The sequence below is a fragment of the Lolium rigidum genome, chromosome 6, assembly GCF_022539505.1.
Source record: "Lolium rigidum isolate FL_2022 chromosome 6, APGP_CSIRO_Lrig_0.1, whole genome shotgun sequence".
Lineage (NCBI taxonomy): Eukaryota > Viridiplantae > Streptophyta > Magnoliopsida > Poales > Poaceae > Lolium > Lolium rigidum.
The window spans coordinates 290,014,092-290,029,050 of record NC_061513.1 but is presented as its reverse complement, the minus strand read 5'-3'; the positions used below and the strand labels follow the sequence as shown (position 1 = coordinate 290,029,050).

At 43.2% G+C, this 14,959-nt stretch overlaps 1 protein-coding gene and 1 pseudogene across 1 annotated transcript; one reads left to right on the top strand and one right to left on the bottom strand.

Annotated features, from left to right (window-relative positions):
• The first annotated feature begins 602 nt into the window (after positions 1–602).
• On the top strand, positions 603–6,206 carry LOC124660784 (protein SUPPRESSOR OF K(+) TRANSPORT GROWTH DEFECT 1-like). The gene is made up of 8 exons (XM_047198617.1): positions 603–1,159; positions 2,467–2,572; positions 3,972–4,170; positions 4,918–4,986; positions 5,090–5,164; positions 5,261–5,359; positions 5,449–5,604; positions 5,691–6,206. Exons 1-8 carry the CDS (start codon positions 679–681, stop codon positions 5,814–5,816), a joined length of 1,311 nt encoding a protein of 436 aa, XP_047054573.1. The 5' UTR covers positions 603–678; the 3' UTR covers positions 5,817–6,206.
• A 1,848-nt stretch (positions 6,207–8,054) lies between these two features.
• Positions 8,055–11,058, bottom strand: LOC124659181 (annotated as a pseudogene).
• Positions 11,059–14,959: the final 3,901 nt, after the last annotated feature.

Genomic DNA, 14,959 nt, shown 5'->3' with positions numbered 1-14,959 from the left:
GATGGACGATGTCCATCATAGGAACAAGGAATCAGATCCATGAAGACCCATGAAGGATTGATCCATGACGACTGTTTGGAATAGGTGGATCCTTGATATACACGGCAACATAATGTTACCTAGTTAGGTAACTTGTATCCGGGTAGGATTCTCAAAATCCACATTTGCACATCCACATTTGCATCAAAATCAAGATCCACATCTACATTCACATTGTGGAAACACCACTATATCCACATCCACATTTGCATCAAAATCCAACATCACAATTGTGCTAAAACAAATGCAGATGCATTTTTCATCTTCCACATAATATCACCAAAAAGTACAACTTTCCCATTAGGAAGGACCCATCTTAAAAATAAAAATCCCAAACAAGGACCTATATGCAAATAGAGTAACCGAATCCTTTTCTCCTCCCAATTAAAGAAGAAAAGAAATCGGAAAAGGAAACACGCTTGCTTCTCGCTGGTCTCCGTTTCCTTTTCCCCACCGCGTCTCCCTTCCCCTCCTCCTCATCTCCCCACCTCCGTCCTCGTCAAACCCCAGCCCCAAGCAACCGCCGCCGCCGCCCGCCTTCCCGAATTCGCCGCCGCCAGCCCCGCCCGCGCCGCCCCGGCCGATCCCCCGCGCCGATCCGGCGGAACCCGCCGCAAAGGCGGCGCCTTTTTCGCCCCGATGTACAGCAACTTCAAGGAGCAGGCGATCGAGTACGTGAAGCAGGCGGTGCAGGAGGACAATGCCGGGAACTACGTCAAGGCCTTCCCGCTCTACATGAACGCGCTCGAGTACTTCAAGACGCACCTCAAGTACGAGAAGAACCCCAAGATCAAGGAGGCCATCACCGCCAAGTTCACCGAGTACCTGCGCCGCGCCGAGGAGATCCGGGCCGTCCTCGACGAGGGCGGCGCCGGGCCCGGCGCCCCTAACGGCGGGGGCGACGCGGCCGTCGTCGCCAGGCCCAAGACCAAGGGCAAGGACGGGGGCGGGGAAGGAGGGGAGGACTCGGAGCAGTCCAAGCTCAGGGCGGGGCTCAACTCCGCCATCATCACCGAGAAGCCCAACATCAAGTGGAACGACGTCGCCGGACTCGAGAGCGCCAAGCAGGCCCTGCAGGAGGCCGTCATATTGCCCGTCAAGTTCCCCCAGTTCTTCACAGGTGATTTTATCTATTTTTGTTGCCAAATATGAGGCCACTGCAATTGTCGTCGTGGATCGTATAGGCTATATGGATCTTGATCTTGGTTGAATCTATCTGATAGGGTCAGAATGAATCATTTGGTTCTGGAGCGCAGGTTGAAAACATGCTGCACATACAGGTTTCTGTTTGTAGATGAGCATAGTTTTGAACCCACCATGAGCTCTTGTACTAGGTTGTCCATCGGATAGGATCAGGACTAAATACTATGTGACTCTAGAGTGCAGGTCTAAAACATTATACCAGGTTATCGATGAGTGTACAAACTAATTAGTTCTTCAGAGCTGAGCATGTCACATGGGAACGCGGTAAATATTATCTTATCTGTTGTCTACATGTAGTGGTTGCGATTGTCATGGATCGTTTAGGTTCCTCTATGAATCATCGTCTCGGTTGAATCTATCTGATAGCTAGGGTCAGAATGGATTATTATGTGGCTATTGAGCAGGTTGAAAACATGCTACCCGTGCTGGTTTTTGTCGTGGATTAGTATGTCACATAGTTTGATGTCACCATGAGCACTTATACTAGGTTGTCGATGAGTGACCGTATAAGCTCTGTGAATCTTGAGCTCGCTTGACTCTATCTGATACATAGGGTGAGATGAATAATGTGGTTCTGGAGCGCAGATCAAAAATATGCTACACATACTGGTTTTGGTCTGTAGGTGTGCATAGTTTTTCACACACCATGATCGCTTATACCAGATTGCGATGAGTGATTGTTCAAAACATGCTACACATACTTATTTTGTCTGTAAATGGGCATAGTTTTGAAGTCACCATGAGCACTTATACCAGATTATCAATGAGTGATGGTAACCTAATTGGTTGGTGCAATGTAGGGATGTTGACAAGTTACATTTAGGATATTTTTGACTCTTATCCCAGCAAAGAATCTTTCTGAACTTATAATTTACCCTGCTCTGTAACAGATAACAGTATAGAGTAGAACTAAATTCCTTTTCGTAATAACTGTTTTCTTGAGGCTGGACTACTTTGTATGGGTCTTTGATTGTTTGACATGGATAGTTAGCTTCACTTCCTAACTGTTTCTTTGCCTTGTGCACCAGCATCCTACTTTATGTGATTTGAAAATCAAGGACACTTTTCTAAGTACTAGCTTCTAACTAATTAGTTTTCCAAATCCCGAGCACTCTCACAACTGGTGTCTGTTCTAGGATTTTGTGTACTAACTATCATGTACTGGAGAGTGCTATTCTGTAGGTAAGTGCTTGTACGTAACTAACAGAGGGTGTTTTTCTTTAGGCAAGCGGAGGCCATGGAGGGCTTTTCTTCTGTATGGTCCACCAGGAACAGGAAAATCTTATCTGGCTAAAGCTGTAGCAACCGAGGCTGACTCGACGTTCTTCAGGTAGCTATAATTGTATTTCATACGTGTTATCATTTATTATTGCTGATTTCATCCTTAAACTATCATTGGTATGATGTTTTTTAATTATCTTCCCATGTGTTGATAATTGACTTCGTCGTAATTAATGCAAACCTCACAAAATGGAAACTGTTTTTATGTGCCAACAAGGACATGCAGCCCTGTAATTCATATTTTGTGGTATTGCTAAAGTTTCCAAAATGCTTCTTTGTAGTACTCTCTCCGATTCATATTACTTGATGTTAATATAGATGTATCTAGACACATTTTAGTTTTAGATACATCCATTTTAGCATCAAGTAATATGGATCGGAGGGGGTAGTTAATTAGTGTTTTAATATTTCATTACCATTATGAATTTCTCATGGTTTATTTGAGCGTGGTTGGTAAATTTGGCAAGAGTGCACGCATATTGCTAAGTGTACATGTCTGGATAATGAATTGAAAGTCATTAACTTGACACACTAGGGGTACATCAATTATCCTGTTATTGCATAGTAACATCATAATAAAAGATTAAAGGCAGATGCCCTCTTCATAAAAATTGCATTTCAATTATCCTGTATGCAGTTTTTGCTAAAGAAGTATTTTTCCCAAATGGGATAGTTCTCAATTTCAAGGTGTTTCCTAAGATGGCAGCTTGAATGCTCGATCATAGTTACACCTGGTTTGTGTGTCCCTTGTGACTTGTCATGGTAGACCATAAAGTATGATACATTTAGAACTCTTGATGCCTACATGGAATTATTTCAAAAAAAATTGATGCAGTAGCCATGCTATTAGCATATTGTTGTTCAAAGATTTGTTATGCTTCCACTTGTTATGCATTGCAAAAGTAAAATTCATCATAATATAACATACAGTCCTGTATTAGTTGATATCTCAAATTATCTATGCATTGAAAATATACTTTTGCCATCACTTGTATAGTAAACCAACTCTTTTGAGTTATAACTTCTCAGACATTACCAGATGAGTTGTGCTAAGCCAGACACCCAAACCAATTTGAATATTTTCCGACTCCCAAATCCTTCCAAAGATTGGCACTCAAAGTTCCAAACGAGTGGCTTAAGTGCACAGCCGTTGCTAGGTTAAAACCAAGTAATAACTAATATATATCTAGCCACACCATAAAACATTTAGCGACATGTGGATTGGCTACTGTACCATGCAAATTTTTGTTGGCTTCTCATGCCACAGCACATTGTAGGTTTTACAACATGTAAACATGTCTGAAAAAATCTGCATTTTCCTTTTCTGGACTTGGTATCTCCATGTATGGTGCAAATGTTCATTTCCTCTTAGTTTTCATTACTCTTAACGGATGATAATGCAATATTCTTCATGTTATTTCATATTAATGCATTCAATTTACCTGCAGTATATCTTCATCAGACCTTGTTTCAAAATGGATGGGAGAGAGCGAGAAGCTAGTTGCTAATCTTTTTCAAATGGCGCGTGAAAACGCTCCTTCAATCATCTTCATTGATGAAATTGATTCTTTATGTGGTACACGTGGAGAAGGCAATGAAAGCGAAGCCTCTCGTAGAATCAAAACTGAACTTCTTGTACAGATGCAGGTGAGTTCTTGCAGCGTATAATGTTGTGAACTGTTTCTGAGTATGCGTGTTCTGCTGCATGCGTTTTGCTGTAGAATCTGGTGACTAGAAATCCTTGGGTGTGTTATTCGTGGGTTCTACTTAGGATGAAAATGATTCGAGTAGTAAACATGGAGAAGTTATAGCCAGACAACATTCTGTGTCCAGATTATGAAATATTACTGAAGCCTGGATTTTGTACTTTGCCATTACTGTGCATGTTAAGTAAAAAAACGAGAGGGAAAAAAAGGAATTTTTCTTTGGATTTTGGTCACATTGGCCCCACAGTTTTCTGGGCTCACAGTTTTGACTAATACTGAACCGGTTATAGCTAATAACAGTATATCTGGTGCTGAAATATTATAGATTCCCACCCAGTTTTCGCACACATTAGCCCCACAGATTCGTTAGCACTTAGTAGTTAGCACACAGTTTTGGCTAATACTGGACCTGCTGTAGCTAATACTCAATATCTGGTAACATAAACAGTAGTACAGATTTCTCACACTGTTTTGGTTCACATTAGCCCCAAATATTCCTTCGCAGTTCACACACAGTTTTGGCTCACATTAGTCCCAAATATTCCTTTGCAGTTCACACACAGTTTTGGCTACTACTGGACCTGCTATTTCATACAACTGGATATCTGGTACCAGACACAGTAGTATAGATTCCTTGCCTAAATAGTTTTTTCTAATACTTTTTCTTTGTTTTCCTGTAACTGTCCAGGGTGTTGGCCACAACGATGATAAAGTTCTTGTTCTTGCTGCTACGAATACGCCATATGCACTGGACCAGGTTTTTGAAAATTTGTCAATCACACTGTTGTCACTTATATAGTTTACAAGACTCTTGGACTTGCTCGAACAGTTTGGCACTTCACATATATTCCTTACTACAGGCTGTGCGGCGACGGTTTGACAAGCGTATCTACATTCCGCTACCTGACGCGAAGGCAAGGCAGCATATGTTCAAGGTATTTAAGAAATCATTTGGCCAGCACAACATAAAAGTTCTATCCAGAAAAGTTGTCTTGATCCTTTGTTTATGCTGGGAACTTGAAATCATTCAGGTTCATCTTGGGGATACGCCGCACAGCTTATCAGAAAGTGATTTTGAGGTCTTGGGTCGTCGGACAGAGGGGTTTTCCGGTTCCGATGTTGCAGTTTGCGTAAGTAGTTATTTCAAAGCCCTCACCGTCACACATGTCTGTACATTGTGACATATGTGTGTCTGATCCTTGCTAGTATTTGTTAACAGGTTAAGGATGTGTTGTTTGAACCCGTGCGCAAGACGCAGGACGCCATGTTCTTCTTCAAGACGGACGGTGGCATGTGGATGCCCTGTGGACCGAAGCAGCAAGGTGCCGTGCAGACCACGATGCAGGATCTTGCGTCCCAAGGCCTCGCTGCACAGGTAAGATAGGCTAAGATGCCATTTCCTCCAAGTTAGTTGTTATGGAGGCCTCTGTTGAACCACCAAGTTGTATTGTCTGCTTGCAGATCCTCCCTCCCCCGATCTCGAAGACCGACTTTGAGAAGGTCCTCGCGAGGCAGAGACCGACGGTCGGGAAGAAGGACCTGGAGGTGCACGAGAAGTTCACCAAGGAGTTCGGCGAGGAGGGCTGATGTATACGCCGCTGCAGAATGCTCTCTTGAACCCGTGCACGGCTGCGCGCACAACGAACTGTATATTGTTTGTTTCACACATCTGTATACTTTTGGTAGTAGCCCATATCGTGCTCAACTCACAGCGGGGGAGGCGGCCTTTATTATTATGCTGGGCTATCATCATCATTGTGCCTCTATTGTCCAACTCATTTCAGTTTTACACTTTGTTGTCGTTATGCTTGAATTTTTCTGCAGTTGTATTAAGGAAAATAATTGTTCTAAAGCTGATCATTGTGGTGCAGCTTGTATAGTTGTTTCTCTTTCGTTATTATTTTTTCTGTGTTTATTTCTGTAGTGTTGTTAGATCATAAATAAATTCAGCACCTAAGTGGTTTCAGTGTCAGGTAATGTTTGGTGTTTGCATGGCCACCTGCATTGAAACCTTAGTCACGGTACTTATCTTGACATCTGAAGTCTACTCTGTTTTGTGAATTGGACACTACTCTCCGTAGGACAAGTTCTCTCCCAGCCACAAACTGATCACTCTGGGAGACAATAATTGTGTACTCACCTGGCACGTAAAGCCACATTCATCGTATTTATATTTTTTGTATGTTACCTATACATGTGGGACGTTACTGGAGCTTCATTGGCTTCGTCACGAAATAAATACAGAAGGTTTCTTGGAACCACATAAATATGCAGATTTATATGCTTCTAGGTTAATTTCAACACAAACAAATAGGGATGTGAATGGAGCGGAAATTTCATTATAGCTTGCTCTAGACCCACTCATATGCACTTTTGGCCAAACTCAGTATTATTCACAAAGAATATCTAATCCTACATCTACTCACTTTGGAAGCTGAATGAGAGACCGGTCTATAGTTATAGCTACTATTTTTTTTATTAAAATCCTCCTCGTCATCTCAGTTTCTCACGAGTAATTTTTTTAAGGCTTCAAACTCTTTTTTCTTTCATGAAACAATCTTGTATTTTTTTAAAGACAAACAACAAAAATAACATAAATATCAAATCACACACTTATGCCGTAATAATATTGTGGACCGGTGATCAAAGCAGATACTACTCGACCATGGCTTATGTTGTGCAACCAGCTTCAATCCAAAAGCCTTCAAGGCCGCAGGGGTTCTTTCTTTATTTATGGTGGCCGGAAGCCAATGGCTGGTTTACAAAATAAAGAAGGACATACATTGGAGAGACTAAATGCTCACTCAACCAATCTAAGGCACCTGGATGATGATTGATAGGCTCACCGTAGTAGGAACGATGATGCAGGGTATGTCATGGTTTGGAGGTTCGATTAAATGATAGGTTTTGAAGGGAAAATATGCAGAGGCATTGGGTGGTTTTTGTAGCATCGTTCATGGCGAGCATGCAATGGCATAAATATATTTGTTTGTCCTGTCCAGACCCTTTTCGGGCGGTTAATTAATTATGTTGTTTGCTAAACTTAGATTTGCGGAGATCAGTTTACAACATTTACAAAGAACTGAGATGGGGGGCAGAAGTAGGGGAAAACCAAGATAATCAACTTGATGCCTGATGAATGATAAGAGCTAAGAGTAGGTCTACCAAACACACATGCCATGTCCTGAAGCTAAGAGTTGCTAATTAAACAACAAATTATCTATTCTTATTTCAGCTCAGTTGTGAAGTATCGACAGTTGCACGCTTCACCATATAAATCTTAGTCTCAACGCACTTGTCAGTGTTTCGGACCTGCAATTCCCAGGTCTGACAGAGTAACTAAGCTCTGTTGCAATGGTCTACTCTTGGGCCTGTACCTTATATGTGTCCTTGTTCACATATCAAATTATTTGTGTTTATTAACACATGACAGTGTACCTTATATGCGCACAACAATAAAATTTTACAAATGAGATATTTTTCACGACTAGAAATTGGATTCAGTAACCCAGTCAGTCGTACTTCCACATCACCGGATGGTTTGCAAGGTTGCACAAACAAAGAAAAAACGGGTAAAACAAAAAAAAAATACAAATGGACTTCCATAACCAAAAACCAATGCACCCAGTGACAATACATGTTCTTTTTCTTGCCGAGTCATTAGATTTATATGCTAAACTTAGATTTGCGGAGATCAGTTTACAACATTTACAAAGAACTAAGGCAGAGACAGAAGTAGGGGAGAACCAAGATAATTGACTTGATGCCTGACGAATAGCATAATATATGTTTCGCGAAAAATTGTCTATCCCAGCTCCTCTCAGTTCATTCGACCATATCAGAACCGCCATCAGGCTCCTCCATCACGGAGTCGGCAGCCGGCCGTGCCCTGAACTGCTGACACCTGATAAACTCTTGGATGCGCAACTTAAGATCCGTGTCTGGTAACAACATGTCTTGTGTGAGATAGGACCTGTTGAATGGATCGGTACTGTCACTGAGCAAATGCCGGACAATAACTGGACGATCGATTGTAACCCGCGACGATGGTAGTACCACAGGATCTTCCATGAGAGTATACTGAATTGGATCAAGAAATTCATCTGGTATATCCCCAAGGATAGCTTCAGCATCCATGGCCTCAGAGGCAGCAGCTTTTGCCTTACCGGCGAGTTGGGTAAACTCCTGTATGATTTGTGGATCTGCCCCGATCTTCCACAAAATATTAGCTGCAGTAGCAAACAGCTGCTCACTGTATGATCGTCCATCTTTTGAGATTGCAGCAGGAAAGATAGCTTCCTTATCACCCCTTGCTATGTGGACATAGATGGTAACAATCTGTTTCAATAGCTGCTTCGGCTTGAACTCATACTTCTTAGGATCCTTTACGGTCAGTGATTTCCTCTGTGGACCAGCAAGTTGCAAGAGGAAGTAATTTAGCATGCTTGCCACCCTTTCCACCATTTCTGGAAGAAGTAAAGGCGCTGAAATTTGTTCTGACGTGAAGGCAAGCATCCCAACATCCTCATTTGCCAGCTTCATATCAAAACGAACAATATTCTCTGATTGATGAAATACACGCAAACGCTCCTCCCTTTCTTGAGCGGGTCTGCTATTCCACGCAACAGTGTTCACCATTTCAGCCTCTATTTCCTTGAGTTCAAGAATTTTGTTCAAGCTCTCATCAAGAAGATAGATGCTATCATTGATCAGGAAGTTCAAAAAATTCAAGTATACACCCTTCTCCTCTTGTTTAGCTATTTGTCTCCAAGCATTTCGATGACTGGGAACATCCCATAAATATTCCAGAAGCTCAGCAATATTGTGTCGGATATTAAATTTGTCAAAGAACTGTGTATGGGAGCCAGTAAATTCGATGTCCACATAAAGCTTCAGAAGGTTTGGTACTAGATAATCAAGACATAGCTGGTGCCCCTCAAATAATGAGGCTGTGGATTTCAAGCTGCTTCTTTGCGGCATCCAGCAGTTCAAAACTTCAACCATCTTTGCTTTCAGATAAGGATTTTTAATGTAAGAAGAACTGGCCATGAACATGATGTTGAAACTGAGAAAGTCATCCAATGGGAATCCTTCCAAAGCTTTACTATCAACTCTGGAGGTTAGGACGAGTAAATCCATTGCATCGTCAAGAAAATGCTCCGGAATGCAGGAAAACTCCATAGGGCATTGTGATGGCAAAGGCATCTTAAATCCACCAACAAGATCTACTGACCACAATATCATTAGTCTGTAGAAAAACAGAGCACGCTGAAGAAACGCACCGTCCGTTAGTATCTGAGCTTCATAGCAGTACTTCTCTTGTGATAAAGCCGCGACCATCCTCTCCAAACGTTTTATATCTCGCTCAAGATGTGGCGAACATTCTGATGACTGTTCTCTGAATGCTATGTTTGCTTCCAAATCATCTTCACATCTCGCGAGATCTTCAGAGAGGTGTTTGAAATCCGCTACAGCTTTCATCAACCCCATATTGAGTACCCTTGCGGTCATGAAGAAACATTCGCAAATAAACGAGAAATTCTCTTGAGCACGCGCATGGTTCCAGCTCTCTGTCCATGAAGACACTTGTTCCGAAGAGGCATTAATCGCGGTCAAATCTTTGAAATTGATCCTGTAGTTGCAGAAGAGGTACTTGACATCGATCTTGCCCTTTTTGGACTCCATTTGATCCAGAAAAGGCTCGCATAGACGGAGCATCACAGCGCTAAGATTGACAAACGTACCCGAGCTAGCGCATTTTAGAGGGTCCACATGCATGCCAGATCTCCCCACATTTTTGTTGATCACCTCCGCAAGATACTCAAGAACCCTGCCTCGAGTATCCGGATTTTTAAGCAGCACCAAAAAAACATCCCTTAGTCCATCCTGCAAGCAATTCGTGACGCTCTTGATAGCAGCGAAAGATGACACCAAGTCACCTGGGCGGCGCGACGATGCCTCGGAGAAGCACTGCTGCCCGACATCAGGCTGGCTTGCAAACTCACGGTCGGGGATCGCGCTCACGTGGAAGAAGGCTCCGAGCAAGCTGGAGAGCTCCATGGCCCGCCCTTCGCCGATGAGCATGATTTGATTCTTGGGAATCCACTTGGGATGGTGCACTAGAGCCTTGGCGCAGCTGGGGAATCCGACAAGCCGCCTGAGCACACGGAGTGGCCGCTGGAAGTCGCCGAGCGCTGACACCTTCTCGACTGTCTGCCTGAGACGCTCGTAGAGCTCGCCCATAGCCGGCTCGATGGCCTCGTTCCCGAGGAGCTCGTCAAGAAAGCCTGGCGGCGGCGGGGCGCCCGGGGCCGGGGTAGGGTCGAGTGAGTCGCTGGCCTCGGCGAGTAGAAAGATGAGCAGCTCTGCGGCTGGGTGGGGCGCATTGGGGGGCGACGGGAAGATGTGTGGGTTGCCGGCCACGATGCGCGCGTAGGAGAGGACGAGTCCGCGGGTGTGGGCGATGGACGCCTTGAGGCGCGCCTGGAGGCCGGCGTCGCGGATGGTGGTGATCTTGCGCGCCTCGTCGGCAGCGCGGCGGAATGCGGCGGCGAGGAAGGCGAACGGTGGAGGCGAGTTTGCGCTTTGCGGGCGGGTCCGGGATGGAGAGTCGGCCGATGAGGATGCGCTCGGCGTTGTCGTGCACCGCGAGGAGCGGGCGCGACTCGGAGAGGAGCTCGGCGGCGGTGAGCTCGAGGTAGGCGACGGCGGGGTTGGGCGAGGATGGTGGCGTGAGGGTGATGAGGAGGATCTTCCGGAGGATGATGTCCTCGACCTCGTCGGGAGAGCGCTGCGGCCGCGACGCCGCCGGCGTGAACGGGGACGTCATCGGAAGCGGCGTGCTGGCTGCGGACGGACTGCTTCGATCGACTTCTACCAGTCACCGAGGGAATCGATGGGGTCTGGAGCTGGAGGTTTAGCGATTTAAATAGCAATCACCGCTGCTTTCCAACACTACTAAATCACGCCCTGTTTCGGAATTCGGACTGCTCTCTTCACAAACCAAACCGCGTACGATCGGGACATACGAGTCGAGACATAGTTGATCTCCTCTCCAGTTCGTCTCCTAATCAAATCAAACTTGGCCGACTGTCCCGGCCAGCTTCATCTTGCATCCGTGATCGAGCCGGACAGGCCAAAGCTCGCTCCAGAGCAATCCATGGATGAAGAGTACTTCGGCTTGGGCGCCAGCAATGCTTCAACGGCGGCGCGCGCTTCTGTTCACGCAGGCGATCCACAACGGCGGCGCTATACGCGGAGCGTGCATATGGGCGTCCATCGGGACAGGCGACCATGTAGCCGCCGCCGATGACGCGAGCCGAGCTCGACCCCACCAGCATCCCCAGGACCTAAAATTTCAAGTGGGATGAGATTTTCCATTAATCCCGCGTCCCACTCCCATCCCATCCCTATAATCCGCGCACGATTCTTTCTGGTCCCGCGCGAGCGATAGCCGCAGTGTCGGCATGCATGCATGCATCAGCGGTAGCTAGCCGTGGTTTTCGATCTCCCCTATGCAACACATGCGACAGATTTGGGTCTCACGGAACGTGCATGTGAGCTTTTCTAGGTCCCGTTTATTCTATTAATTCTTTTTTTTTTCAAAGATAGGTCATGGAGAGACATATCGGGTTCATAGAAGAAAAGGCTCGCAAGGCCAGCGTTACAACACACTCTAGGCGGGCGGCCCTAGCTGGCGTTCGCGCGCCGATGTAAATCGAGCGATCGGTTTCGGACAACCCAATTTGGGAATAAAACCGCGTTTCCCTTTCGTGGTAATTGTGGACCACACGGGTTACGTGCCTTAATTGATTTGCCTTCTTCCGCAATTCCCTTTCCGCTCGTGACACAAGTTGGGTTGTCGTACGTTATTTTGCTTGCTGCACGTGGGCAATTCCCTTTACATGTTCACGTAGTAATATATTAACTATTCCCTTATTCTCTTTTTGGGCTAGTGAAATTTTAGGGTTAAAAAAGGGAGGGGAGCAGCATAATCCACTTGCAAATGAAATGAATTACGACTTGCAACATGACAATTCCCTTCTTCCGCAATTCCCTTCTTGGTAACATAATAATGTAGGTGTTGGTTAAGCTTCCATATACATGTTGATAAAGACTGAATGGGAGTGTTGGTAACATATGGACTAAGGTGTTGATGAAGAGTTCATGGGAGGGTTGATAAGTAGGTGCCCGTTTCCTTGTTACCTTAAAAAACAAAAAGGACGAAATTTCATATAGAAAAATAATGAAAATGTGTAGGTAACACATGCACTTATGTGTTGATGAATAGTGAATATGAGGGTTGATAATTATTGTTTCCCATGTTCCCTTAAAAAATAAAAAAGAACCACCTTTGTCTACACACAAAAAGAGAAATAAAAAAGGAGGTAACAAAAGAATATATGGGTTGATAAAACATTGTGTCATTTGTTGATGAAGAGTGAATGGGAGGGTTGATAAGTAGGTTCCCTTGTTCCCTTAAAAAACAAAAAGGACCAAAATTTCATATAAAAAAAGAAGTAAAAAATGTGTTGGTAACTCATGGACTTATGTGTTGATGAAGTGTGAATGTGTGGGTTGATAATTATTGTTTCCCTTGTTCCCTTAAAAATAAAAAGAACCACCTTTGTCTACACACAAAAAGAGAAATACAAAAAGGAGGTAACAAAAAGAATATATGGGTTGGTAAAACATTGTGTCATTTGTTGATGAAGAGTGAATGAGAGGGTTGATAACTAGGTTCCCTTGTTCCCTTAAAAAAACAAAAAGGACCAAAAATTTCATATAGAAAAAGAAGTAAAAAAATGTGTTGGTAACTCATGGACTTATGTGTTGATGAATAGTGAATGTGTGGGTTGATAATTATTGTTTCCCTTGTTCCCTTAAAAAACAAAAAGGACCACCTTCCTCTACACACAAAAAGAGAAATAAAAGAAGGAGGTAACAAAAGAATATATGGGTTGGTAAAAACATTGAGTCACCTATTGATGAAAAGAGTGAATGGGAGGGTTGATAAGTAGGTTCCCTTGTTCCCTTAAAAAAAAAAGGACCACCTTCCTCTTCACACAAAAAGAGAAATAAAGGAAGTAGGTAACAAAAGAATAGATGGGTTGGTAAAACATTGAGTCACATATTGATGAAGATTGAATGGGAGGGTTCATAAGTATGTTCCCTTGTTCCCTTAAAAAACAAAAAGAACCACCTTCCTCTACACGCAAAAAAAGAAATAAAAGGAAGGAGGTAACAAAAGAATAGATGGGTTGGTAAAACATTGAGTCACATGTTGATGAAGAGTGAATGGGAGGGTTGATAAGTAGGTTCCCTTGTTCCCTTAAAAAAATGACCACCTTCCTCTACACACAAAAAAAAGGAAGGAGGTAACAAAAGAATAGATGGGTTGGTAAAACATTGAGTCACATGTTGATGAAGAGTGAATGGGAGGGTTGATAAGTAGGTTCCATTGTTCCCTTAAAAAAAATGACCACCTTCCTCTACACACAAAAAAAGGAGGTAACAAAAGAATAGATGGGTTGGTAAAAACATTGAGTCACATGTTGATGAAGAGTGAATGGGAGGGTTGATAAGTAGGTTCCCGTGTTCCCTTAAAAAAAAATGACCACCTTCCTCTACACACAAAAAAAAGAAATAAAAGGAAGGAGGTAACAAAAGAATAGATGGGTTGGTAAAAACATTGAGTCACATGTTGATGAAGAGTGAATGGGAGGGTTGATAAATAGGTTCCCTTGTTCCGTTAAAAATAAAAATGACCACCTTCCTCTACACGAAAAAAGAAGAAGGAGGTAAACAAAAGAATAAAATGGGTTGGTAAAACATTGAGTCACATGTTGATGAAGAGTGAATGGGAGGGTTGATAAGTATGTTCCCTTGTTCCCTTAAAAACAAAAAGGACCACCTTCCTCTTCACACAAAAAAAAATAAAGGAAGGAGGTAACAAAAGAATAGATGGGTTGGTAAAACATTGAGTCACATGTTGATGAAGAGTGAATGGGAGGGTTGATAAGTATGTTCCCTTGTTCCCTTAAAAAACAAAAAGGACCACCTTCCTCTTCACACAAAAAAAGAAATAAAACAACGAGGTAACAAAAAGAATTGATGAGTTGGTAAAAACATTGAGTCATCTATTGATGAAGAGTGTATGGGAGGGTTGGTAAGTAGGCTCGCTTGTTCCCTTAAAAAATAAAAAAGGACCAAAAATTACATATAGAAAAAGGAAAATAAAAAATGGGTCGGTAACACATGGACTTATGTGTTGATGAATAGTGAATATGAGGGTTGATAATTATTGTTTCCCTTGTTCCCTTAAAAAACGAAAAGAACCACCTTCCTCTACACAAAAAAAAAGAGAAGGAGGTAACAAAAGAATAGATGGGTTGGTAAAACATTGAGTCACATGTTGATGAAGAGTGAATGGGAGGGTTGATAAGTAGGTTCCCTTGTTCCCTTAAAAATAAAAAGGACCACCTTCCTCTACACAAAAAAAAGAGGTAACAAAAAGAATAAATGGGTTGGTAAAACATTGAGTGACATGTTGATGAAGAGTGAATCGAAGGGTTGATAAGTATGTTCCCTTGTTCCCTTAAAAAACAAAAAGGACCACCTTCCTCTTCACACAAAAAAAGAAAAATAAAGGAAGGATCTAACAAAAAAAATAGATGGGTTGGTAAAACATTGAGTCACATGTTGACGAAGAGTGAATGGGAGGGTTGATA

Excerpts from the sequence above, each read along its gene's own strand:
- LOC124660784 (XM_047198617.1), top strand. The coding sequence starts at position 679 with ATGTACAGCAACTTCAAGGAGCAGGCGATCGAGTACGTGAAGCAGGCG. Across the intron at positions 2,573-3,971 it reads GCTGACTCGACGTTCTTCAG|TATATCTTCATCAGACCTTG; the intron begins GTAGCTATAATT and ends ATTTACCTGCAG. Across the intron at positions 5,605-5,690 it reads CCCAAGGCCTCGCTGCACAG|ATCCTCCCTCCCCCGATCTC; the intron begins GTAAGATAGGCT and ends GTCTGCTTGCAG.